This window comes from Rana temporaria, chromosome 4 (genome assembly GCF_905171775.1).
Source record: "Rana temporaria chromosome 4, aRanTem1.1, whole genome shotgun sequence".
Lineage (NCBI taxonomy): Eukaryota > Metazoa > Chordata > Amphibia > Anura > Ranidae > Rana > Rana temporaria.
In genome coordinates, this window is record NC_053492.1 from 77595124 (window position 1) to 77621989 (window position 26866).

At 42.4% G+C, this 26866-nt stretch overlaps 1 protein-coding gene across 4 annotated transcripts in view; it reads left to right on the plus strand.

Annotated features, from left to right (window-relative positions):
- CYRIA (CYFIP related Rac1 interactor A) overlaps positions 1-26866 on the plus strand; it is a 123192-nt gene that overhangs the window by 84297 nt on the left and 12029 nt on the right. For 2 of the 4 annotated variants that reach the window (XM_040348561.1, XM_040348562.1), the window contains exons 3-9: positions 6809-6888; positions 17709-17830; positions 19545-19650; positions 24020-24156; positions 24235-24312; positions 26004-26120; positions 26220-26299. In XM_040348561.1, coding sequence (XP_040204495.1) covers positions 6816-6888; positions 17709-17830; positions 19545-19650; positions 24020-24156; positions 24235-24312; positions 26004-26120; positions 26220-26299 — 713 coding nt within the window. In that variant the 5' untranslated portion in view covers positions 6809-6815. Of the gene's footprint in view, positions 1-4463; positions 4486-6540; positions 6621-6808; positions 6889-17708; positions 17831-19544; positions 19651-24019; positions 24157-24234; positions 24313-26003; positions 26121-26219; positions 26300-26866 lie in introns of those variants that run through there. The other 2 variants (XM_040348564.1, XM_040348563.1) reach the window with 2 other exon arrangements.

The window sequence follows — 26866 nt, forward strand, 5'->3', positions numbered from 1 at the left end:
CTTTTTCAGCCAACATTCACCAAATCACGTGTTTTTTCTGCTCTTTACCGCCACCCTTTGGGCAACTTCTGCTATTGCTGTCTGATGTTTAGCATTGGTTCTGAGCATGCGTGTTTGTACTTTGGGTTTTAGTCCGATGGACTCCATCGAACATTTTGTTGGAAAGTTTGAGAGCATGCACAGCGAACATTTGTCCCTTGAAAAACCGATGGAGCGCACAGACGGTCTGATTGTCCGATAAAACACGTCCGTCTGGACTGTTGTCAAAAAGTTTGATCGGGTGTGTGGGCCTTTAGACTTGCATATCTTTTCTTTAAATGGACCTGGAATGTATTTGGCTGATTTAAACTGAAGGTTGGGCTTTACATTATGTGCATGTGTACCTGGACAGGTAAGGGTTGTTGTTGGGCTTTTGTTCACTTCAAGACTGGTTCACTCCCAATGGAAGTCCATGAGAATGTAGCTGAAGCAAGTCAATGCAGGCAAAGAGGCAAACTACACTTGCACTGAATTAGAATGATCTCAAAAAGGGGAAGATATGCTTTTTTTTCCTCCCAACCCTCAACACTTTTGGACATGCCATAACGAGAGGCATTTTCCCACTCCTGTGGGTCTCTTTTGTCTCCATCCCCTGCAGGTCTCGCAACTCAAGGCCCCTGAACTGGACCACTATCCCAATTTATATCCACAGGGCAAATGGGCCAGACCCAGACAAAAACCCACCCAAAAAAATATCAGGAGAGCGGGCCAAACCTCCCAATCTCTCCCAGCCGGGACAGCACCTCATGACCATGCCGGCATGCCTACATGCACACGAGTTGTGGTCATAATGTGAATTTCTTATTAAGACGTGTCCCAGGACTTTTCACAAAGCAGTTTGACTCCGAATGCCCAGTAGTAAGCTGGCTGCGGGGCCGGTAGGACTCCCTGCCGGCTTTCATTTCAGCACTGGGGACCCAAAGACCAGTGAAAAAACCAGCTTGGGTGAGGACAGTGCTGGATCCTTAGACAGGTAAGTGTCCTTATATTAAAAGTCAGCAGCTACAGTATTGTACCTACTGACTTTTTAATTTTTTGGGAGGGACACTGAATGTCCTCTTTAACTTCTTGAGACCCGCGCTATAGCCGAATGACGGCTACAGCGCGGACCTGAATATCCAACTGGACGTCAATTGACATCCGCCCCTTTGGGCGTTCCCGCGCGCGCTCCAGAGCGCGCAGCGGGGAAACTCTGTGTTGGCCGTGTCCCTTGGACACAGCCAATTACAGATCGCCGCGAACGGCCAATCAGAGTGGCCGTTTGCGATGCGATATGTGCGGCCAATGAGAGATGATCTTATATGTAAACATATGAGATCATCTCTCATTGCCGGCTCACACAGAGACAGCGTCCTGTCTCTGGAGAGGAGACCGATCTGTGTCTCTTGTACATAGGGACATAGATCGGTCACCCCCCTTCACCTACCGTTAGAACACTATGCAGGGAATACATTTAACCCCTTCCTCACCCCCTAGTGTTAACCCCTTCAATGCCAGTCACATTTATACAGTAATTAGTGCATATTTATAGCACTGATCGCAGTATAAATGTGAATGGCGCCAAAAATGTGTCAAAAGTGTCCGATGTGTCTGCCATAATGTCGCAGTCCCAATAAAAATCGCAGATCGCCGCCATTTCTAGTAAAAAAAAATAAAATAATTCTGTCCCCTATTTTGTAGGCGCTATAACTTTTGCGCTTATTGCGATTTTTTATTTTATTTTATTTTTTACCAAAAATATGTAGAAGAATACGTATCGGCCTAAATTGGCATATTTATTATAGCAACAAGTAAAAAATATTCAATTTTTTTTTCAAAATTGTCGCTCTTTTTTGTTTATAGCGCAAAAAATAAAAACCGCACAGGCGATCAAATACCGCCAAAGAAAGCTCTACTTGTGGGGAAAAAAGGACGTCGATTTTGTTTGGGAGCCACTTTGCACGACCGCGCAATTGTTAGTTAAAGCGACGCAGTGCTGGAAGCTGAAATTTCACCTGGGCAGGAGGGGGGTATATGTGCCCAGTAAGCAAGTGGTTAAAGAACGTGGAATTTTCGCATCGGCACAGACCCCTAATGAGTTTATTATTGCAGATGCCAATGGTGTAGATTGGGGACCTCCTTTTAATCCACCCAGTCTGACACACTGCCGTAGACCGTTCTGTATGTGTAGTACCATTATTAAATGGCCTCTTTGAATTTCAGCAGGAGACGAGAGGATTTGAGTTTGGCCAGGGTAGGGTCACACTGTGTTCAGGTCTCCCAGGTTGTTGAGGAAACCTTTTTTTCATAAGTTCTGACACGGTCCCCAATCCCTGCTAGAAAAAGCCTATTGAGTTCATGGTTTATCTACTTAGCATGAGAAGCCACAGTCTCCGGGTCTTGTCTGCAGGCTAATGTGTACACATTTATTGCATTTGCTATTGCCAAACAAACGCGTGCATTTAATTTACATCACTTGCCTAATCGCATAGCCCGCCAGCCCCAGGAGAGCCGCATTCTCCCCAGAAAGTAAACAAATTCCTTTCACCGGCTTTCCCATTCAGATAATGTTACATATTGTGGGCCTGTATTAACAGAAAATAAAAACAAGTTTTCTTTAAGCCAGACAAATGCATCGGTCTTGATTTCAGAGCCGTATGGGCTAAATCTGTTCAGGCTTCTAAGTAAGACGGCGCGATCTAATAAAATAAACAAGACATCAGGTACACGTTCTGCCTTTTCCTTTGCACTTGGCAGAGTTTATTAGAAAAGCGCTGCTAGCATCCTTATCAATGTTTGTTTCTTGCTGAGTGTTAAACTTGCAAAGTCAGGATTGTTGTAAGAACAGTGCAATTCTTTGTAATAGATTAGTAAGTACTTTACTTCTTAAGGCCCGTACACGCGATATTACGGCGATAATTGTCTGATGGATGTGTTGTCGGATAATCCGATCGTGTGTATGCTCCATCAGACAATTGTTGGTGGAATTAACAACAAATGTTGGCTGTTCATGCTCACCAACTGTCTGGCAATAAATCTGTTACGTCGGATTATCCGATCGTGTGTACACAAATCCGTCCAACTAAAATTCGAAGTACAAATACACATGCTCGGAACCAATGGTAAAGATCCGACAACAATAGCAGAAGTTGGCCAAAGGATGGCGGTAACAAACTGAAAAACCACGTGAATGTTGGCTGAAAATGTTGGGCCGTGTGTGTGCAGAACAAGTTCACGGCCAACGCCCTTCGGACCAAAATCCACGGTTTGGTCTGACGGATATCCGATCGTGTGTACGAGGCTAGTGTATTATTAAAGTACACCTATAATTGTAGCAAACAAATGATCTAAAGGGAAGGTGTATATGATTCTTGTAGTGAGTAAGTTTTAATGTATTTTTGCGTTTCTATAAAAACCTATTGGGCCGCGTACACACGGTCGAACATGTCCGCTGAAACTGGTCCGCGGACATGTCCGACCGTGTGTACGGCCTAGCGGACAAAAGTTTCTTAGCAAGCTAAGAAACTTGTCCGCTGGAAACATGTCTGTCGGACATGTCCAATGGTTAGTACACCTAATCGGACATGTCCGCTGGTTATGACGTGTAACCAGCGTCCCGAAATCCCGCGCATGCGTCAAATTGATTCGACGCATGCGTGGAAGCATTGCACTTCCGTTTGAGAACGTCGGTGTCTTCTACGTCACCGCGTTCTCTGCTTGCGGGGATTTTGGTCTGATGGTGTGTACACACATCAGACCAAAAGCTCCCAGGAGACATGTCCGATGAAAACGGTCCGCGGACCGTTTTCATCGGACATGTCTCCTCGTGTGTACGGGGCCTTAAAGGTGAAATCCACGTCAGCTCTAAGACCGAGAACAGAGTGATCACAAGACCGACGATTGCTCAGTTCTCATTCTTTTACCTCTGTGGGTGATCAACCCTTTGGTGCCAGCCGTACACCTATATGCCGCCTCTTGGCGCGTGGGCCTTGATGCCAAGCGGCCCTGTGTTTACAACTTGCCGTGCTGAGAATTCACTCCCAGCATGGTAGCCAACAGAGATTGTAAGCTCCCGATGTATACTTGTGCTCAGGAACTTTTCGATCAAGTGACCGCTGTGACAACCAATCACAGCGGTCACATGACTTGAATGCTTGTCTCCACTTTCCGACTTTTTTAATTCTTAAAGGGCCAGGAGGCGGTTGGTGCGAAAGAGGTTAACTGTCAATGCCCATGCAGTCAGTGTAGGGGTACAGGGGTGTGACATGCTTGCTCTTACCTTTTTTCTTTCTGTAGGGCTTCCAGGGTGGATCTGAATAATTCAGATTGGTCAAAACTGTCACATGCTAGTGCTGACCAATAATAATTGTCCTATAGAAAGAAGGGGCGCAAGAGTGGGGATTTCGTATTCCCAGGACCACTAAACCAGCTGCATGGGCAGTGACCGCTATTGCGCTACTCATGGAGGTAAGTGCAGTGGGGGCCAAGAGGGGTTAGGGTGTTGACATTTTTCATTTTTTTTTCTGAAAAAAAAGAGCTAACACTTTAAATCAAACCTTGTCACAAAACTTGGGCAATCCAAACTGCTTGGGGAAATGATTGGGGAAAAAAAGATACTGTCATTAGTAAAGGTTATCTACAGTAAAAACCCCAGTAATAATGTTCAGTAGCTACAAAGACGAGCTTGGCCCTCTGAGCCTTTCTGATGAGGAAGATAAGCAGAAGGACCCAAGAAAGGCTGGCTTTTGTTGTGTATTATGTCATCTGCCTATATTTGTGGAGCTAATGTTCTCATCCTGAGTATCCCAGTTTTGTGACAGGTCTACTTTTAAGGCTGGAATTAGGAGCAATGTGTCCGTCTGTGTTTATGCAAGTTTGTAGTCTGATCTCCCTGCTATTCAGGACTGTTCCTCCACAGGAGATGCTGTTTGAGCCTCCACAAAGCTGTTACTTGTCCCTGGGACACACAACTGTTTGCAACAATGCTAACTGTTAAATTTTCACTATGTAATATGACGAAAAAAAAGCAAAGTATTTGAGCATTGACAAAACACAAAAGAGCAGCGCAAAGCCGCCCTATTGTAACTCGGCTTTAATATGGTAAAGTTAAAAACGCAGTTCCCATGACAATGCGTTTGTTCGTGTGATGTCCTTCCTCTCCTGCTCACGTGGGTTCCGGTGTCCTCGAAGAGCAGCGCCAGCTGGATCCGGCACATGCGCATTAGGGTCTGCATGTTGAGCGTGGTGGAGGATAGCCTTGGATGTGTTGCCAAGATCCAGGCAGCTAGGTTGAACGTCTACGGCTCCCCCTTCCCCTGTCGGGATCTTGAGGTGGTTATAGGAGTGGAATTCTTATGCTGTATCTATCTTCACACACTGTGAGCTTGACCATTGTAGTGTTTTTAACTTTACCCTATTAAAGCCGAGTAAGGCTGGCCATACATGGTCGAATTTTGAAAAGTTTTTGAAAATCAGAAATGTTGTGCGTTTTTGTGATCACTATTGATTTCGAAATTCGGCCAACCAAGCCTTCAATTTCACCTCGTGTTGCTACAGAAAATAATTTTCGTGGCTAGGAATCCTTTTTTTTTTTTTTTTCCGGTAATTTTCTTTTCTGGTATATGCACATTTCTTTTTCAATTACATTTATTGCACGATTCTCCCATCAATGATTAGAAAATTGTTCTTTTTAAAAAAAAGAATTCCAACATGCCCGATTTACTCAAATTGGATGGCCGCACAAAAATTGTCTGTTGCTGCAGCCCACTAATGGTTCAAAATTTGAACGAAAATCACATTGAGGAGTTTTTCAGGCAGTACAGCGCTAAAAATAGTGCTGCTATACCACCTGAAAAACTCCTGCCCAGCTACCTCAATGTGAAAGGCGGAGGGCTTTCACACTGAGGCGATGCGCTGGCGGGAGACCAAAAAATCTCCTGTCAGCAGCATCTTTGGAGCGGTGAGAGGAGCAGCGTGTATACCGCACCTTCACCACACCTTCCAATTGAAAACAATGTGAAATCGCGGGTGGTATTCACCCTTTATCGGCCACTAGCGGGGGTTAATACCGCACCGCTAGCGGCCGATTCCAGCGGCAATCCCGGCGGTATAGCGCCGCTATTTTTAGAGGCGATATACCGCCACCGCAGCTACAGGTCCAATGTGAAAGGGGTCTTAGAGTTTCGACCCATGCCTGCCTTACACTAGGGCAACTTTGCACGCTCTTCTGTGTTTTGTCTAGATGTGTTCCTGCCACTCAGAGGATCCATAGTGAGCAGCAGCACCCTTTGACTTGTCTAATTACCACCAATAGCCAGCTGGAGGGATATACCAAACTGTTAAGCGTACCTGCAAGTTTTTTTCTTTTTGTATGTGTATTTTTTTTATTTGAGTATGAACATGAAATGTATATAAGCATAATGGTGTGCATGCTTTTTAATAAAGGTTTAACATCCAGCATACTTCAGTGTTAATACTCTTTGATGCATTGATAATATAACTGTTTTGTATTGCATCCACCAGGTTTGCTGGGATGGGTAATCTTCTTAAGGTTCTTACCAGGGAAATTGAAAATTATCCCCATTTTTTCCTGGACTTTGAAAGTAAGTTTTATGATGGAATCACAGGTCAATGGCTAAAACCTTTTTCTTTTTCTATCCTGATCTTCGATGAGTTGGAGGAATGCGGGGACTTCTTTGCACAGGAGAAAGCCGTCTGTTTGCATGTTGCTTTAAATCTCACCCACTTAGCACCTCTCTTCCTTTCTCTCTTTCTTGTTTCTGTTTTTCAGGAGCCAAATGGGAAACCTTTTAAAAGTTCTTACATGCACAGAGCTTGATCAGGGACCAAACTTTTTCCTTGACTTTGAAAGTGAGCACAACTTTTGCCTGGCTGTGATGTCTGCACTAACACCACATTGCCTGGCTGTGATGTCTGCACTAACACCACATTGCATGTCATCTGCTGCATCTTCTTTCCAGATTTGCCAACAAACTGAAAGCTCTTTTAATTAACAATGTAGGGTTTTATGCCACACTTATGAAAGACTTTAAAAAAGGCAGTCACTGTCATTGTGGGTCAGCACAGACATGGCATAGATCCCACCAACTCCCCATGGTCCTGGGGCAGGGTGGGCACAGACAAGTAATTTACTGTATCTGGTTTTGGAAAAGAGGCCAATTGTAATTTTAGATGCCCTTCTAGTTTAAAAAACTGAGAATTATTGTTTTATATTTAGGTCTCATTTGCACAGATGTGCTTAAGTATAAGCCCATGCAAGGGCTGTGTTTTCCCACATGGGCATGCACAGGTGTTCAGTTCAGTGCATCCCCATTCAGGCAGTCTTATTCAGTTTACATAATTAATTTGGTTTAAAAAGACACAATCAACAAAAATTGTCAGTTGCTGCTGCTCCAGATTTGATATCCGTGCGGGTCCCCAAACTTGGACAGTCGGTGTGTGTTCGGGGACCCATGTCAAATTTGGAAATTGGGGCAGCGGCTGTGTCCTAATTGACAAGAATGGGACTGCTTTCATGGGGATGTACTAAACATCTGCACATAACCATGTAGTCAAACGCGACCCTTGCACAGGTGTACGCTTAAGTGCACCCATGTGATTGAGGCCTTAAACTAAACAGGACTGGTGTCTTTTTTTTTTAAGTTTATACTGACTTTTTTTTTGTCTTTTTTTTTTTTTTTGCGGACATTTTTTCTAAAGCTAAAACATCTGCAAGAGTCATTTTTTTCTTCTTCTCTTGAATGAAATGGAACTTTAGTCATCCACCGTCTTGTATCCTATGTCCCCATTACCACCAACATTGAATTGTCACCTAAATATGGCGTGACTTAAAGGACATCTCTCAGAGCCTTCTCTTCTTACCACGGGGGTGCTCTTCTTCCCTTTTTTTTTTTTTTTTTTTTTTTTGTGCTAATAGATTCTCATAGTCTCTGAAAATTGAAGAGCGGAGTTCAAGTTGTGGCAAATCTGATTCTACTATTGCATGAGCTATGCATGTTTTGTTCTGTAAACCTTGTTTCTTGTCTCCGTTAAAAATACAGTTTAGACAGATAAGACTGATGAAGAACTAGGGTTTGTAATGATAGAGATAGTCAACTACTGGCGTAAGCTACTTGGTTCCTAGGCGCTAAAGACATGAGACATTTTACACTAGAAATCATGATTTATGGATTGCTTTACCTAAAGCAGTATAAGGAGTTATGGGGGGGGGGGGGGATTGTAGTGAAAGGTAAGAGGGATTATTATAGGATTAAGGCTGCATTCACATCTAGACGGACGAAATCGCGGCGTTTTGTCGCCGCAAATCGCGGTAAAAATAGCGGCGTTTTGTACCGCGATTTGCGGCGACAAAACGCGGGTATTGTCCGCCTAGATGTGTCCCAAGATGACCCCCTCTATGGAGATGATTGCCATCTCCTAGCCGAACGCTCGAAGACGCCTGAAAAAAAGGTCCGGGACCTTTTTTCACGCCGCAGGCGACAGGCGTCCGGCGTTCGGCGTGGAGATGTGAACCATCTCCATAGAGGGACATGTATTTCCAGCCCTCTGGCGGCAGAGGCGTAGCGCTACAGGCGTAAAAACGCCTAGATGTGAATGGGGTCTAAAGGGATTTAGTTACATCCTTTGCTTGACACCTTGTGGTGTATAGTAATAAAGCAATCAGTGTGACTTTCACCAAATATGTACTGGTGGTGAATCCATCATTTTGGTATTTTTAAATGCCAAGAAGTTTAACCCATGGTGAATATCACATTCAATGCTTTAAAATTCTGCCCTATGTGTTGCATCTCTTAGCACAGTGACCAGCAATGGTGTCAGTGGGAAAAATGACATCACTGATAGGGCAAAATTCCTCTCAATGAAACAAATTATGGGGCACAATTACTCCCACTTACACCAATATTGGGCAAAATTACTCTCACTGAAACAAACAATGGGGCATTATTTTTTCTCAATGACGTCAGGACCCTTTCTACTCCCACTGGCCACAGACTAGCCCTCCTAAAGTCTGAAGGACAGTAAACTGGCCCTTTTGTTTAGAAACTTTGGAGGACCCTGTCTTGGCATCTAAACGTATACATTTAGAGATAAAAGCCACCTGCTTATTCAGTAGAAAAATAACGGTATGGAAAACCCAGGGCAAACAATTATCCTTTTATCTTTAGAGGACCTGAATCTGACATTGTTTGCTTTGTATATCCTTACAGAACAAATCTGTCAGGGCCAGTGTTGTCGGGATTTGGTCTTGTGTCGATGGGCAAATGCAGCTTGCTTCAAGGTGCACTCTGCTTGCATTTGGGATCAGCTTCAGACCCTTTACAGCTGATTGATGGGTGCATTTGACCTGCTTTTGATCACCTAGGCTGCATCAAGCTGTTTTGTGATGCCATTTGAGAGCAGTGGTTCTGATGTGCGCAAATGCCTGTCGACAGAGACCCTTAGACGGGCTTCTTCAGGACCACAGATCATCTCATCTGATATGTTGTGTCATGATGCAACCTCCTCCCCAACATGCAGTATTTTAAGTAGTAGGTTGGGTCTTCCCACAGCTGTCACATAATGACAGCTAGGCCCTCTCTTTTGCTGATTGGCAGACGCAATGGGATGTTATGAAATCACTGCCTGGAAGTGAAGTCCAAGCCACTGGTTACATCACTAAATATGATAATTCCAACCTAGTTTTGGCCCTGCTTCCCCACAATCGCTGCCCTGCCCACTTCAAAAGTAAAAGAAAGCTATCAATTGACCACAAGAAAAAAAAATAGATTTTTTTTCCCCTAAAGGCATAATCAAATAATGCTTTCCTTAGGGCCTGTACCAGTCAGCAGGGGATCCGTGAACATCGCTGTTAAATCCGAGCTGAACTGAACAAATGTCACTTTGACATATGTTCAGATCCCCGCCCCCACCCCCCCCCCCCCCCCCCCCAACGTGCATCAGTTTAATCCCCGGATCTGTCGTGGTGTTTTAAGGTCCAAAAAATTGGGGAAAAATACAAACCCTTTGCCTTTTTCTTTTCTTCCCCAGACCTAGGAGTGTTAAATCCGCTGTAAATGGATGCACTTGTGTTGAGTGCGCTGTGTAGCCTCCAGATCCAGTAATGCTCAGTTTGCCAACAGCAACCTTGGCTTTGAGTCAGAACTATGTCATGCCAATCCCACTTCCCACAGTGCTGTTCAAATGCCCTTTTTTTCAAGGGCCACGTCACACCAGCAACTTTGCAGTGGAGCTTCAAATTACATAAATTGATGTGATGCAATATGCTAAATTTACGGCCTTGGATGTGATGACTACATCACATCTGGTCGGATCAACCCCTCTTGATCCTGCCAGAAATTGAGTGTCCTTGTCGCTTCCTGTGAGCTGCTTTGAAGTCTTTATTTTTATTTTTATTTTTTTGGGCTATCTTCTGTAATCTACCGTTTGCCCTGCCCTCTATGTAACAGAGATGAAGAAATCTGCACATGCTTGTGGTCTATATCCAGGAGAGCAGCATAAGGTGACAACCATGGCTTTCTCCATAGATACAGTAGGATTGACTTGTTTACCCAGGGATAGGAAGTGTGTTGTCTGTATAATTACTAGGTAAAAATAAAGCAAAAGAAGCTGGGGGGGGGGGGGGGGGGAGCCACCACACCAAAGAATTAGTGTTACATTAGATATACTTTAATAACACCATGTTGATACCAGGGCTGGTTTAGTTAGTTGGTAGAGATTGGTCTTTTGTCTAAATATCAAAAACTAAAAGACTCCCGCTGTGACACATCCCAAAATTTTAGGAAAAACAGAACAAAAGTTCCAAAATAGACAGACCTTTACAGGCACAACATAGTTGCATAGTAGGTGAGGTTGAAAAAATACACAAGTCCAACCTATATGTGTGTAATTATAAAACATGAGCATGAGATGGCGACAATATATAAAATCACAAAGTTTATTACAATCTATAAAATCGAATCTTTCTAAAAACATAACCCCAACAAGGGGAACATGTAAAGAGATAAAATACCCAACACTGGAATGGAAATAGGGCTTCCCTAGTATACATACACTATATTGCCAACATTTTTGGGACGCCTGCCTGGTTTGCAGTCTGTTATAATTCATCCCAAAAATGTTCTATCAGGTTGTGGTCAGGACTCTGTGGAGGCCAGTCAAGTTCCTCCACCCCAAACCCGCTCATCCATGCCTTTATGGACCTTGCTTTGTGCACTGGTGCACAGTCATGTTGGAACAGGAAGGGGCCATCCCCAAACTGTTCCCACAAAGATGGGAGTATGACATTGTCGAAAATTCCTTGGAAAGTTGATGCCTTAGGAGTTCCCTTTACTGGAACTAAGGGGCCAAGCCAAACCCCTGAAAAACAACCCACATTATAATCCCCCCTCCACCACATGAGTTGGACCAGTGCTCAAAGCAAGGGCCATAAAAATGAACTTTAATGGCATTCCAGTCTTAGCCCAGGGGTGGGCAAACTCTGCATTGAACCCTACAAACAGACTGGAATGCCAATAAAGTTTGTGTAAAGGCAGGCATCCCAATACTTTTTGATCATATAGTGTATTTCTTCAAAATAACATCTACAGTAAGTACTGGTGCCTCAAAATGTAACTCCAAATCCAAACTGTCTACGCATTTCATAAGAAGTGTCGCTTCTTCAGGACAAGTTATTTTTCACAGACTACAATAAAGACAACACAGTGTATTGTAACGACAGTTAAACACTATATCACTGAAGAAAATGTCATACAGTTCAAATATAACCATACCAGGTACTTCACACTACATATAACTGATTCGGCATGGTAGGTAAGGGATCAGGGTTTCTGTGAATCAAAAATAGGATCTGTTCCTTTTAAAAAGGGCATTATCCCCACAATTCAGCACAGACTTTATTTACACTGTGGCCTTTTTAGTCTATTTATCATCTTTTTGTAGCGGTCCAGATACATCTTTTGCATATCTGTATGGCATTCTTTTGCATGTGCGCATTTTTCTAATATTTTTCTTTTATCCTCCTTACATAGTCTTTGTACTAACATGCTTGTCTAACATAATGCATGCTGTTTGCTGGGTTGTTACAAATGTTAAGTATTTAAGTTTTCTGTTCTGCTGAATACATTGAATCTGTTTAATAGTCCATGTTTTGGTGTTGATGTACTTGTAAAGACTACTGCACTTTCATACTAGCGAAACCCTTGTGCCCTCCTCGGCAGAATATTGTATAATTAAACATTGTGCAGATACAGATATTTGCTTCCCACTGGCAGGAAGAATTTGGATCCTGTGTGGGTGACCATTCATAGTCTAATGGATTACCGATCTGCATCTGAGAGGTTTTACAGAGACACACACGGTTATATGCACTCTTCATTAAAGGCCATTTCTGCTCCTAAAAGGTCTGCTGCCTGCCCTTTAAAAAATGTCAGTTTTGGGTGATAGTTTTTATTTTCTTACATCTCTCGGGCACACTAGAAAAAATATCTTCTGGCCTATCCATCCTGTCAAATCTCAGACTGGCTTACCCACTTGGGCCAGTAGAGGTGGCAGGAAATTCATTGGGAAGTCCTGCGCTGTGCTTACTAGGAGATGATAGAAGGCACACCAGCATTTACCCATAACAAATGTAATTTTAAAAGCTGGATTACATAGTAAATCCATAATTTCCCTTTGGGATCAATAAAGTATTCTAAATAAATGAAAAGTGGACTGCAGATGCAATTTGTAATTTTACACAGGCATTTATTAAAAATGTGTTAAATTCAGATATGTTTGTGCATGCTGCACACATTTAGCCCATAATTTAAATATTTGAATAATCCTTATGATTGTCAGCTCTGTCCAGAGGCCAAAATGCAACATCATTTCTGATAGTGGTGCACTGAAATAAATTGTATTCAACTTTTTTATTTTCCATTAGCTTCCTGGGAATTTAAACCCCCTTCCTGTCCAGGCCTATTTTAAGCGTGAGGTGGAAATAGCCGATTACCGGCTCTGTTTAAATCACGCGATCGGCTGTCATTGGCTGACAGCTGGTCACGTGGTAAATGGCAGGAGGGTTAGTTTACACTTGCTTCAAAACAAGGCTTTGGACACGTTTTTGTTAAAGCTCTCCAAATGCCAGTAAAAAGCTCCTATCATTATCAAATAAAATGGTTAGCTTGCAGTCCTGTTTACACCTTGCTTTTGCTTGGGGATTTGGCGGGGCTTCAATGAGGCTTTGGCGGGGCTTCAAGTGAGCTTTGCTATAGACTTCTATGGAGGCTTTGAAGCGCAACTAAAGTGACATGGGGTATCATTTTTGACGCACAAGCAAGGTATAAACAAGACTAAGCTAACCATTTAGTGACACGAGCTTTGACTAGCGTTCAGAGAGTTTTAAGAAAGCCTGTCTGGAACCTTGTTTTGAAGCAAGTGTAAATTAGCCCTTAAAGCAGGGGTTTACCCTAAAACTACTTTCTAGTATTACAATGTCCCGACACATTACAATACAATTATGCCTTTTTTTTTATGCTGTACATACCTCGGTACAGCTAGTTCACCCACGGCTTCCAGGTTGCGATCCCGCAGGAGTGGGCGTTCTTAACTTGCTGGTGATTGACGTGATGACCAAAAACAAGCTCCCCCCATTGCATAAGCTGCGTCACGATTGCCGAAAGGCGAGTCGGCGCTATACTGCGCCTGCGCACCGCCGTTCGGCTCCTTTCGGCAATCGTGACGCAGCTTACGCGACGGGGGGAGCTCGTTTTTGGTCATCACATGAATCACCAGCAAGTTAGGAACGCCCACTCCCGCGGAATTCGCAACCCGGAAGCCGCGGGTGAACTAGCTGTACCGAGGTATGTACAGCATAAAAAAAAATAGGCATAATTGTACTGTAATGTGTCAGGACATTGTAATACTAGAAATTTGTTTTAGGGTGAACCCCTGCTTTAATGCGTGAAGCCGAAGCAAGTGTAAATGAACCCTTGGTCCCATTGACTCGCTGATCAGAGTGAGCTGGGGGTGCACCGGCAGTTAATGCATGGGAGGACATACATGGACAACACCCTCCCCCACAATTTAGGTGCGGGTGGCAAGAGATTAATAGCATGAATTTAAATATAAATTTATTTTCAGCTGCTAACGGCACAGTTTCGGCCAATAGGCTGCTTTCACACTGAGCAGTTTTTAAAGCGCCTTTGTGTTAAAAAAACAAAAGCGCAAGTAAAGCTCAAGAAACAAAGCATCCCTTTAAATTCTTGTATGTCTTCACATTGGTCTGTTTGCGCTTCCCTTTGCAGTGTTAAAATGCGCTAAACAGGATTTTTTGGTGCATATTTGTTCGGTTAAAAAAAACGCACCAAAAATACAGTTCCCCTAATACAAACGCATCAAAAACGCACCTGTGGAGTGTTTTTAGTGCAGTTTTTGAGTCGCATGACCTATGAAAAATGCACTGTAAATGCAGAAAAAAACACCAATAACCCTATTTTCCGCTCATATTTTTTTGCCGCCGATATATCGGTGAATCCCTAGTTTCTGAAATGCCTCAATAAGAAAAAAAAAATGTATTTTGGCCACCAGGTGGAGCTAATGATCATAGGGATTGCTCTATTCGAGAAGTCTCAACCACAATTTCTGCAGCATAGTTGAATGTGTCTGACATTCGTCTAATGATTGTTTTATAAACGGACCCCTGATTGTTCTCTGTTGGCCAAAATGCAGATTATACTTGTTGCAGCCTATACGCAGGAAATATATGTATATTTACACACAGCTGTAAGTGATGTGAAACTTTTTTTAAATGACACTGACTGTATGGTCACCCTGTCAAAAGAGCTGTATACAGTGCTGTGTTTTGATAGTGGTACAGGGACTTCCCATTCCCAGAACAAATAGTTGGGCTGAGCGCTGATTGACCATTCACAGGAAGCTTTGTATTTTTATGGATGAAGTCAAGGCTTCCTCTGATTGGCCGAGGCAATGAGATGGAGAGGTAGGTGGATTACTTTATGATTTCCACATCAGCCAGTGAAAGCTTTGTATTCATAAAATACAGTGATTCCCGTGACTAGCTGAGCACCACTCGGCTCGACTCAATTTTGTCCCGAGAACACAGCACTGTATAGTGTTGGTGAAGGAAATGGCGTGTTTGGACCAGCTTGGTCTGAATTAATTATTTAAGGTTAAATGAAAGCTGGAGTTGGGCTTTAAGCCCTCAAAAGAGAAAATTGTTCTCAGAACACTGTCCTCGTACAAAGTGGACCCTATCCTCAGGGCTCTTTATGATTGCAAAGGCAGACCTAATCCCGGGCCTTAATTTAACCATCTACAGTTTCTTTTGTGCATTCTCCATTGTTATGAGTGGACACATTTGTCCATTCGGCCCTTAGAAAGGCCCAGGGGCTTGGCTTTGTCCACCTTTTTAATATGAATTATTTATACATTGTCACAAGACTCCATTTCCCTTTTTGACGTCTATATTAGTAGTTATTGGTAGATAAACCTTTTCCAAGTAAGCAACCTCTACAAACCATTAGGTACATTTTATTTGATATACAAACTTTGCCATGCTTCTTACAAAAAAAAAGAAATCTATTTGATTAGTAAAAATATAAAATGTGCTCTAAAATCAAATCAGATGTCCCCTTTGTGGAATACGGCGTGTGGGTTACATTGAGCCTCTTGGCAGCAGTACAGAATGGAGTTAGATGGTGTTTCCTGAGAGGCGTCTTGGTTAGAATATTTCAGTTATTTGCGGACATTCCCTTTTCTAGCAGAAATAAAAGGGCTGTGTTTCAGAGCATGGCCTACAAGGCTGCCCCGAGCTCTCACATTATATTTAACATGCATGTTATTTTTCTTTAGACTAGATCAGATTTGCAGTAGCACACGCAGACATGTTGAAAGAGACAGGCTACACATTAGCGTATGGCGCTGGTCCACTTCTGGCCTATGCAGTCATTCCTCTGCAGGCTGTAGATGAAATACACTCGCTGTTTGGCTGCCAGGAGCATGGCTTTCCTAAAAATAGTGTTTCTGCACTTGGTATCCAGGGATTCCCAGCTGAGATCATTGTCTGCGTACAGTAGCTGAATGGTTTTCAATTCTGTACTAGTTAAAGGTCTAGTAAACATACAGTGCATCCAAAAAGTATTCGCAGCGTTTCATGCTACAGCCTCATTCCAAAATGGATTACATTTAATTATTTTCGTCAAAATTTTACAAACAATACCCCATAATGACAACGGGAAAGAAGTTTGTTTGAAGACCCACCACCGAGTTTTAAAGCCGCTTACCAGAGGGCAAGCTTGATTTGCAGTCGGCTATAGCCCAGCCGCGGCCTTTACTTTAGTGAAAAAGGATTTCTGGCATGATCACAAGCTCATCCAGATGACATAGATGGAGAGAATGTGCACCATAGTGTAATTCCATAAAACTTATTTTTATTTTAAGAGATTAAGATGTACTTACAAAAAGCAGGTAAAACCATTCAGTATAAAAACATAGATGCCGGCAACAAGCAGAGCCCTTCATCCTTAGCGTGGTGACGTCACTCCGTGCTCGTATTGCGAAACGCTCGTTAACCGTGGTACTCGCAATCCGAGGTTCCACTGTATAAACACACACTGAATTAATGAATTCCTTGCACACAACCTCCAATTAACATATGGTGTGATGTGAACAGCTGCAGTACTTAAAGTTTAAAAATAAACTTTCTAATAAACGTATAACCTTGTTATATCCATAATCCTTTTTAATACTGTAATTGTATCATATTATCAGTGTAAAAAAGACACATTTTAGGCTGCCTAGGCATTTGGAGATCAAAGGACTATTGTGAATGAAACTCCAGCCTGCATATGATCATCATTGTATCATAGCTGACATAGTGATCACATGGTCAGAAACAGTCCTGATTGGCTCTTGATCATTAGTTAATCTGATGGCTAGCAATTTACACTGTGAAAAGAGGGTGTTGTAAATTGTTTGCCGGTCCCTAGGCATTTTAAAGTAGGCATATTATGAAGAAAATGTTTTATTTTAGCCGAAACCATGTCAGAACAATCGGTATATTCAGAGATTTAGGCAGCTAAATTAAAAAGTAAATCTCAACTTCCCCTGTAAAAGTAGAACTTTTTTTCAGTGCTCTTATTACACGCTGTAGCCAGATTTAATGTATACAGAGCTGCAGCCTAGCTTCACTTTACATGCATTATTAAGAGGGTGATACGACAAAATGTAGGTCCCAAGACTAATGTTGGCCATACACAAATTGACTGTACTTTCGAATGACATTTGTGAAGTCAGCAAAAGTACTTCAAATCGTCTGCTTTTAACATTTGATTTTAGAATTAACGTGAGGGTGAAAAACTGTTCTGCACGCAGTAACTAAATTTGAGTGCCACTTTTTTTTTCCAAACGGAACTGCGATCACGTCTGCAAAAAAATAAATAAAAAAATCTGGTTCTGAAGCTGCAAACGTACCCCACTTTAAAGTACCCGCCAATAACTATTTTACTACACTGTTATGGTAAAGCTATAGTTTTACTATATCTTGTAATTTATTCAAATTAATTGCTAGTGAACATTGAATAACCTTTTGGGCTTTTTCGTGATAGTGCTTTATTCGTTATAGTTTTTCATAACTTGCTGCTGTTGTGAAATTCTCATCTATTTGATTTTAGATGCACAGCCAACGGATTGTGAGCGGGAGGTGTGGAACCAGGTCATCGCTGTCCTGCAGGACTCCGAGAGTATACTTACCGATCTGCAAGCATACAAAGGAGCGGGACAAGAAATACGAGATGTATGTCCTCCCACCAATTATGTGCAGTATAGTGTAACTGTAGCTAAATGACAGATGCGCGTGTAACATGAATGCTTTCAGAACGAGAGGTGCAGTAGCCCATAGCAGGCAATCACTATTTATCTTTCCTTGGTCCCACCACAGTGAGATGATGTTTGGTTGTGATGGGTCACTACACAGGAAGAGATTATCTAACTCTCCCTGATGGATTTCTAGTTTATTGTAGAATTGCTTTGAAGAATGCAGTAGGAGGATTGGGAAGTCAAAGATGAATGGGCTGGGACCAGGCTAGAAGCTGAAGCAGGGAAGACCTTTTATAACTGGACTTCCCAGGAGACCTAAGAAGCCATGAAACATTTCAGGCACTTGATTAAATTAAAGTCTGTGTGCTAAAATTACATTTTGTAATAGAATGCTATAAAAAATAACTCCAATTTCAGTTTACAGTGACTTTTGATATACATGCATCCTTTTTTTATTTTCTTCTTTTTTTTTTATAATATTATGACACATATATAGATTTACTGTATGTGTGTCTTTGGGAATTGATGTACATTTAAGACCCCACCCAATTTTCTACCTGTAAATGTCACATTTGGGGGTGTGTTAGAACCCTTCTTGGGTTTTTATCACTTTTTGTGCTTTTGCTAGGTAGATTTCCTCTGTTTTTTTCCTGACGACCATTGTCTTTGAGAAAAGAAAATCCCAAATTTTGAGTTTTTACCAGGGGATATCTTCGGGAGCGGATTGAGAGGATTTACCCTCATTATGAATTTTCACTCTTGTCTACAGAGCAGAAAGTAAATTGTCCCCAATGGGACAATCGCAGATTGCAAAAAATGACAAGGTTAAACACTTCCCCAACGCTATACAAAAGTGAAAGAAATGGCTTGATCTACTTGTGTCGTATTCCCCTTTACACCCTGGCTTCCAGCTCTTCCCTAGATGAGAGATGATGCTTGGCCTTCCTTGCATTGTGCAGGAGTGCATTCTTGTAGAATTTAAGGAAGCCAGAGAGTTGTCACCGAAGTGAAAGGAATGAAAGTCAGAGTGTAAAGTTTTTAGGGTATACATTTGTGGATTTTTTTTTTTAATTGAGAGGTAGAGCACTAAGAAAATAAGCGGACCTTGCATTTTCATGCAGAATCTGTTTTGATTACCATATTTATCGGGGTATTGCGCGCTCCGGCGTATAGCGCGCACCCCTAATTTTGACCCGTTTTTCGTGTAAAAAAAAAATGATTACATTTTACTAGAGTCTTGCCTGGCGTCCATCGGCGGCCTCGTCCGGTCCAGCGTCTGTGGCCTTGGTGGTGTCCTCCCGGCTTCTCCCGCACTGTCTTCATGTCGAATCCCCGCTTCCCGCGCTCAGTTTGAAGCCTCCGCCGACGTATACCGAGCGCAGTACACTCGGGTATATTCGGCCAGGCTCGGCTTCTCACGCATAAACGTCTCAGAGCGTGACTACGAGTGAAGCCGAGCCTGGCCGAATGTACCCGAGTGTACTGCGCTCGGTATATTGCGGCGCAGGCATTCAAACTCTGCGTATATCGTGCACCCACAATTTTGCCCTGATTTTCAGGGCAAAAAGTGTGCGATATACGCCGATAAATATGATACTTATCTGCTTTTTACTTTTGTGCAATTTTTTATTTAAATTTTTTTGTAACTTAGCTTTTTTTTTGCAAGATATTATTTTTATTTTTTTTCTTAGGCTATTCAAAATCCAAATGACATCCAACTGCAGGAGAAGGCTTGGAATTCAGTGTGCCCCCTGGTTGTCAGGCTGAAGCGGTTTTATGAGTTTTCGATAAGACTTGGTAAGTTAGCTTAGTTGTAAGCAAGAGCTTGGAAAAGCTACCCTCCTAACACCTGGGTCTGCACCTCACATACACTTGTTATTGGCTGTTCTGTTACTCTGGAATCTAAACCAGCAGATGTATGCAAATTCTTAAAGGGTTAGCCCACCAAAAGCAATATACACATCTCACAAAAGTGAGTACACCCCTCACATTTTTGTAAATAATTTATTATATCTTTTCATGTGACAACACTGAAGAAATTACACTTTTCTACAATGTAAAGTAGGGAGTGTACAACTTGTATAACAGTGTAAATCTGCTGTCCCCTCAAAATAACTAACTTAAATCAGAGGTCCACCAAATTTTTTAGATTTTTTTTAAAGTCGGTAGCTACAAATGCTGCAGCTGCTGACTTTTAAAATAAGGACACTTACCTGCCCAGGGTGCTTGCACGATGCCACTGGTACCTGCTGTCTTCTGGGAACTGTGTTTTCTTCATTTTTTTTTTAGGGGTGTACTCCCTTTTGTTGCCAGCGGTTTAGACATCAATGGCTGTGTGAGTTTATTTTTAGGGGACAGCAAATTTACACTGTTATACAGGCTGTACACTCACTACTTTACATTGTCATTTCTTCAGTGTTGTCACAGGAAAAGATCTAATAAAATATTTACAATAATGTGAGGGGTGTACTCACTTTTGTGACCTACTGTATTTATAGGTGTGGCCCTGTCGACTGAGTCAGTCACTGGATTCTTATGTCTTGGAGAATCCAATAGTGAGATCTCCCTGTTATAACTGTTACTGCCCGCGTTGGAGTCTTTGGATGTTCCCTTCCACCTTTATGTGTTCCAGAACTTCCTGTTGTATTCTCACAAGCCCTTATGTCAGGGGTGCCCAACCTTTTGAAAAGCGAGGGCCACTTAAGCAACTTGGTAACCAGTCGTGGGCTACAATGAGTTGAGCAGGGGGATGACAGGTCGCGGCTATTCTATAGACCCTCCGATTCGATCTGCCCAGATGGAAGGGGACAAATTCCCTTCCGTTATTTTTTTATTTTTTATGTGGATCGAATTGGAGGTAGGCGGGCGTAAGCAGACACAAGTCTGTTTACATCTGCTGCTCTATAGAGATGAATTGAGGGTCTGATTGGGTCAGGCCGATCGTGTGAAAAAGGCTTAAGACTGCTTTCACACTGATCTGCTGCTGTTTACGCACACCGCAGGTTCAGCGTAGTGCACCTGTGTCTATCCTGCGGGTTAGCCGAACTTTGCCATAGACACCCTCTGTGGCAAAAGCCAGCGCTGTACAGGAAGCATCGGGTTATGGGTCTCTGCTCAGCAGCTGCTTTCTTCCTCTACCACCTGCTTCATTCACAACACTAATGCTGTGGTATGGCTGGTTGGCAACCTGCGGTCTGGGTTTGCCAACCCGCCATTCCAGTGCAGGAGTTTGCGGGCCACATTTAGAGGGCTCGGTGGGCAACTGGTTGGTCACCCCTGCCTTATGTCATTTATGTGATACTGTCATCTGGTTTATTGTTCCAGCAATCTCCCAGTTACTGAACTCTAAGTTTTAGTCCTTTAGGTTTCTTTGTAGTTATAAAAAAAAATACTATAGATGTGTTTGAAACATTCTCACATGGTAGGAATGCTCCAGTGCTAAAGGTTGTAGATATTTTTTGACACAAAACTGACATTTTGTCTTATGGTAAAAAGGAGTGCATTCAGCACCATTCTCCTCTTCTGCTAGTTCAGGGAAGTACAATTTTAGGTATAACGAAAACAACTTGTTGACCGCACTCCAAAGTGTAGAAGAAATTGTGTGGTTTTATTCCAAGTAAAACATCAAGGTAACAATGATACAGACATGTACCAGCAGAGTTTGGCGAGTTTCACAAATTAAGTTTGAATCAAGTCATAATCCAAGATAGTTCACTGAACGAAACATTTAAAATGGTACATACACAGCTGAAATCTGTGAGTGCTGATTAATTGTCCTCTGGGGCTCCTGCAATGAATCATGCCAGGACCAAAGAAGACAAAACCACATACATGTTTAAAAACGATACATAAATAGAAAAACATAAAAGCGTTCCTTTTAATTTCTGTAGAGGTTTTGCCACTGATATAAGAACCATATGTTGTTGGTAGCAAACATTTAATAATCAATAGGTCATAGTGTAATTATAGATCTGTTCATGAACCAGTGTCAAACTGATATAAACATTGCACCTAAAAGGATCATGCACAGGTATTTCAAATCAAATGTACCACATTTATATACAATAAACGTTACCAAAAAATCATTGTCAATAGACTTGAATTACTGTGTATAGAGCCTACTGGAATATAGCAAAAACGACAAATGAACCAAAAATACCCTTTTAAGGGAAAAAAGGTTTGAGAAAAAAGTGTATATATATATTCTCTAAACAAAAAAAACAAAGAACAAGGAATAGGCAAATGTATGGGGACCCAAATATAATGGGATATAGTCAAATAGAATAGCTGCAGAACAGGAAAAACGAGGGGAAGCTCAAAAAAGTACGCTTTCACCTTAACCGTCATAATTATGTGCGACATCACATTCGTGATTCAAGCCCCCCCCCCCCCCCCCCCCCCAGTATCCTGCTCTGCAACTTAAAAATCCAAAATACTTTTCTAATGTCGCATACACACGACCGTTATTCATGTCATGAAAAAACAAAGTTTTTCACGACGTGAAAAACAACGAGAAAATATAGAGCAGGTTCTACAAAAAAATCTGGCATTTTTCTAGTCGAGAAAAATGCTCTGGAGCATACACACTCCCGTTTTTCATGACCAATTAAAAAAAAATGCATTTTTCTTGTCATGAAAAATGATCGTGTGTACGTGGCATTACAGAGGAGGGAAAAAATATATATTCTCTTGGAAGAGTTCCTTTCAATTACCTGCACATGTACAAGAGACCCGTCCCCTTCGTGCATGGAATAAAAATGGCGAGTGACATTTGTGGATTTTAGTCCACGTATGTCTGCCAAATGCTCACTAAACCTGTCCCTAAGCCTGCGAGTAGTTTTTCCCATATACTGTATGGAGCATGCCCCACAGGTACCACATTACTTTTTTATTGTAGTTGAAAAATTTGTCAATTTTCTATGTCCTGTCATCAATTGTGGAACGTACGGTGTCACCACACAGCACGTGGGGACAACATGAACAATCACGACAGCCACACCTGAAATTGCCCTAACAATGGAGCCAAGTGAGAGACTGAGTGGAGTGATCCCTGGATGTGAAAAAACTGGGTGATGAGTAGTTACCCAAAGACTTTGCTCTTCTTGCCACTTTATAGAACTATCCATAATGTCTCCAAAAAATGGTTAGTGTCTCAACAAACTGGGCAACAATTGGACCACTGGTTGGAGTTGACCATCCACCCACTTGCCCAAATGGGGAAAAAAAAACTAAAAAGAATCTGCAGAATATAAAAAGAATACAACCGTTTTCTAGAAATAGGCTAGCCAAGGTGGTCTTTGGATAGAGCATGCTCTATAGCAGGGGGTGGCCAACCAGTGGCCCGCAGAGCCCTCTGATGTGGCCCGCGACCTCCTGCTCTGGAATGGTGGGTTGGCAAGCCCAGATCGCAGGTTGCTGACCCACCATACCACCAGTGTTGTGAATGAAGCTGGAGGTAGAGGAAGATAGCAGCTGCGGAGAAGAGCCCCAATCAGAAAAACAGAAGGGAATTCGTCCCCTTTCATCTGGGTGGATCGGAGGGCCTATAGAGTAGCCGTGACCTGTCATCCGCCCGCTCTGCTCATTGTGGCCCTCGACTGGTTACCAACTTGCTTATGTGGCCCTTGCTCTTCAAAAGGTTGGGCACCCCTGCTCTATAGCTTCCAAAAAAGACAGGAAAGATTTGTTATTCAAAAAAAGGAAATTAGCCATTATAATAAATGCCTGTCACTAGTATTTGCATATAGTCTGGACTAGTTTATGAAAATTAAACATATTGTTAATAAATATTTACCATTATTCCATAATGATCAAATGTGTGCGCAGGAGTTAGATGGGGGTGTTAATATAGTGGCAAGAAGAGCAAAATCTTTGGGTAACTATCACACAGTTTTTTCACATCCAGGGATCACTTTACCCTTTACAAGTCTCTCACTTGGCTCCATTGCAAGGGCAATTTCAGGTTTCAGGTGTGGCTCTCGGTATTGTTCACGTTGTCCCCACATGCTGTGTGGTGCCAAAGTCTGTTCCGCGGTTGATGACAGGACATACAAAATTACCATATCCTAATTTATGGGTATTCTGTTAATAGGCAAAAAAAAACTTTTTACAGACACAAAAATCGTTTTTATTCGCACAATAGTAACACACATTTTTCTGTGTACAGAAAAGGCTTTGAAGAGTTTATTAGAGTCTCTGACCTGCCCCCCCTACACCCCAACACAACACCTGGAGCGAGAGCAAGCTTTGGCTAAAGAGTTTGCTGAAATTCTGCACTTTACTCTCCGCTTTGATGAACTGAAGGTAAGTGAAGCCTCCCTTCTTTTATATCTTTTGTTGGGGGGGAAAGAAAGGCTTGTAATTGTGTGTAATTTGCTTTAGATGCGGAATCCTGCAATCCAGAATGACTTCAGTTATTACAGGCGGACGATAAGTCGAAACAGGATAAATAACATGCATGTAAGTACCTGCTTCATAACATTTTCCTAATAATCGATACCAGGCCTGGATTGTTTTTGAAAAGCCATATTAAAACTATATATGCACAAGAACTGCACATCCCATTTAAGGCAGCGGCACATGATTGGTGTTGTATAACTTATTTAAAGTGGTTCTTAACCTTAATTTAAAAAAAAAATGTAAATACCAAACCTGTTGTACTTGCCTGCACTGTGCAGTGCTTTTGCACAGAGCAGACTTGATCCTCTTCTTCTGGGGTCCCCCTGCCGGCGCTCTATTCCCCTCTTTGGTCGGTGCCCCCATGGAAAGCTGCCGTCTATGGGGGCACCCATGCATGCTCGCTCCTAAGTCCTGCTGCAGAGTCCATTGATACAGACAGTGGTACACGGCCAATGGCTCCTGCTGCTATTAATCTGCCCGATGAGGAGCAAGACAATAATATCCCATGAGTCTACGGGAATGTGTAGGTTCAGAAAATGGGGATGGGGGGGATAAAGGGTAAAAATCGTCCCATCTTTACTAACGCTTACTATTATAACAATGATAAATAGACAATGTTTATGGAGAAAGTTTAGTTCCACTTGCCAACCATATAACTTAAATATACGGTGGCAAAGTGGCAGTGCTGCGCCGGATCACATACTAGACCAGTGATGGCGAACCTTGGCACCCCAGATGTTTTGGAACTACATTTCCCATGATGCTCATGCACTCTGCAGTGTAGTTGAGCATTGTGGGAAATGTAGTTCCAAAACATCTGGGGTGCCAAGGTTCACCATCACTGTACTAGACCCTTTTCAGGTGTGGGGTGCAAAAAATAGTGCAAAAATGAATAAAAACCGCTGAGGTCGTCACATACCACCAAAAGAAAGCTTTATTTCGCAGGTGTCAAACACAAGGCCTACGGCCGAATCTGGCCCTTGCACCGCTCTGGTCCTCCTCCCGACTTACCTTCTGCTTTCAAGCAATGCATCCAGCTTCTTCCCAGCAGCAGCATAAGGAATGGGGTGCACTGTGATGTAAGGGAGAGCGGGGGACTCGACTTCTGATGGTGGGGTGGCTCTTGACATCTAATGTAAGGGGAGGGGATGCGCTAGACACCTAATCTTACAGTTACAACCGGCCCTTTTGAGGGCAATCATAATGCTGATGCGGCCCACGATGAAATTGAGTTCGACAACCCTGCTCTGTTGAAATTATGAATTTCCCCCACTAGGTAACACACTTGAGCTCCAATTTCGCAATATTTGCTGTGAGGGACTACCCAGCACCACACTGCCTTTGCAAAGAAAAGGTTCCATTCATTCCTGTGTGATAATTCTGCAGGACTGTGGGAAGCCAGCATGAGTACTTCTCATAGGAACAAATATGGCCACCGCTTTCATGCACAGGAAGAAGAGAACCTGGTTGGACTTCTTCTTTTTTTTTTTTTTTTTTTTTACCGGCGACGGGCAGGTGTACACAGCGAGCATTGTTGTTTGAGGCTGAAGTTTGCTACTCGGTGTGGGGAATTAAAGTTTAAATGGACCTTTAAAGTGGACCTGTTGCTTTGCCCTGCATGAACAAAGCACAGATTCACATATTTAGTCCTTTGTCATTGTTTCTTTCTAGAATAAGACTGTTCCGCAATTTTTCTTCCTATTGCAGCCCCTTTAATAATTTGGGTTTTTCTTCTTGTGAATGCTCTACAGCTGGACATCGAAAATGAAGTGAACAATGAAATGGCAAACAGGATGTCCCTATTCTATGCTGAAGCCACACCAATGCTGAAAACCCTTAGCAATGCCACTACCAGCTTTGTATCCGACGTAAGTCATCTCGGCACACATTTTGGCATTCGTTCTTTTTGTTTTCAGCTTTTGTATTTTCTTTTTCTCTGCCTAATTTTTTTTTATTTTCTTTTGTAGAATAAAACATTACCCATTGAAAACACCACAGACTGTTTGAGTACAATGGCCAGTGTGTGTAAAGTAATGCTTGAAACACCGTAAGTCATTTCTCCTTGATCTTCTCGGCTGTATCAACGTCAGCATCAGATATTGTCACTTAATCTTTTAACCCGCTGCACTTTGTATGTGGTGTACTTATGTTTTATGCCTCATGTTTGCTAGGAGACACAGCTTTTATCAATAAAATAATTTTGTGAAAAATAGATTGCTTACAGCGATCCTTGAAGGTTGAGCACTGGAAATGTTCTGTGTTTAATATGAAAACAAAAAATGATAAAAGATCTGAAAATGTGATTCTACAGCTGAAAAAATGCATAGATTACAGGACAGCTGAGGTTAAGCTGCTTACGTAGGTTTATTGAAGTCAAATTGGCAACATTTTGTTTCTTTTCAGAACCTCTCTTCGGTTTTTATTGCCATCTGTGTTCCTATTGAGTTTTTCCTCACTAAGGTTGGGTTCACATCGCAGCACAGAGCAGCTCACAACAGGGGTCCGTTGTGTCCCCATTCACTGTTTCGGGTCCGATTTCAGCCCAAATTTTCGGCTGAATTCAGACCTGAAATGGACTAGAAGACGCGCAGGACCCCAGTGCAGTTCGCACCGG